This window comes from Nematolebias whitei, chromosome 22 (assembly GCF_014905685.2).
Source record: "Nematolebias whitei isolate Nwh7 chromosome 22, NemWhi1, whole genome shotgun sequence".
Lineage (NCBI taxonomy): Eukaryota > Metazoa > Chordata > Actinopteri > Cyprinodontiformes > Rivulidae > Nematolebias > Nematolebias whitei.
In genome coordinates, this window is record NC_056519.1 from 19,155,123 (window position 1) to 19,155,671 (window position 549).

At 55.0% G+C, this 549-nt stretch overlaps 1 protein-coding gene across 1 annotated transcript in view; it reads right to left on the minus strand.

Moving 5' to 3' along the window:
* The window catches only part of lamb1b (laminin, beta 1b), a 29,625-nt gene that overhangs the window by 25,874 nt on the left and 3,202 nt on the right, over positions 1–549 (minus strand). Inside the window, 1 exon segment of the mRNA XM_037695719.1 lies at positions 138–270. Within this exon segment, the coding sequence (XP_037551647.1) occupies positions 138–270 (133 nt within the window).

The following is a 549-nucleotide window of genomic DNA, read 5'->3' on the forward strand; positions in this document are numbered from 1 at the left end:
CCCCCCAGCACACCTGAGGCTCCACCCCCTCAGACCTGCTCTGTGTGTGAGCGTCTCTGTGATCTCCCGTCTAGTCATTATGGAGCTCGATTCCCACGAGAACCGCCTTTGTTCTAGGCGTGTTCTCCGTCTCTCACCGTTCTCCGACTGCCACCAGGTCTTGAGGCGGTTGGGGGCGAAGGTGGTGACCACGTTCTCGACGGCGTGGCTGACGGGGTTCGCATCATCGTACGTGTCTCTGGAGTCGCACATGAAACACTTGGTCTCCTCCTGAAAGACAGAAATCGTTCATCTCAGCGAAGTCTGGCTGATTATTTCCTAAACCTCTCCAGATGTGTTGGCTCGTACTCGCTCGTTCCCAAACGTCACAGAACTGCGACTTGTAAATACTCGAGACTAATTTCTCAACTCCACCAAAACTCCAGCTGTGTTGAAATCTGAGCGACTCCAGCTGAGTGGCTCCACTTAGCAGTGCTTAGTGGAAAAATGTGTCACATAATTCAACTTCCTGCCCCCCCCACCCACCCCCCCACCACGCCCCACCCCCCT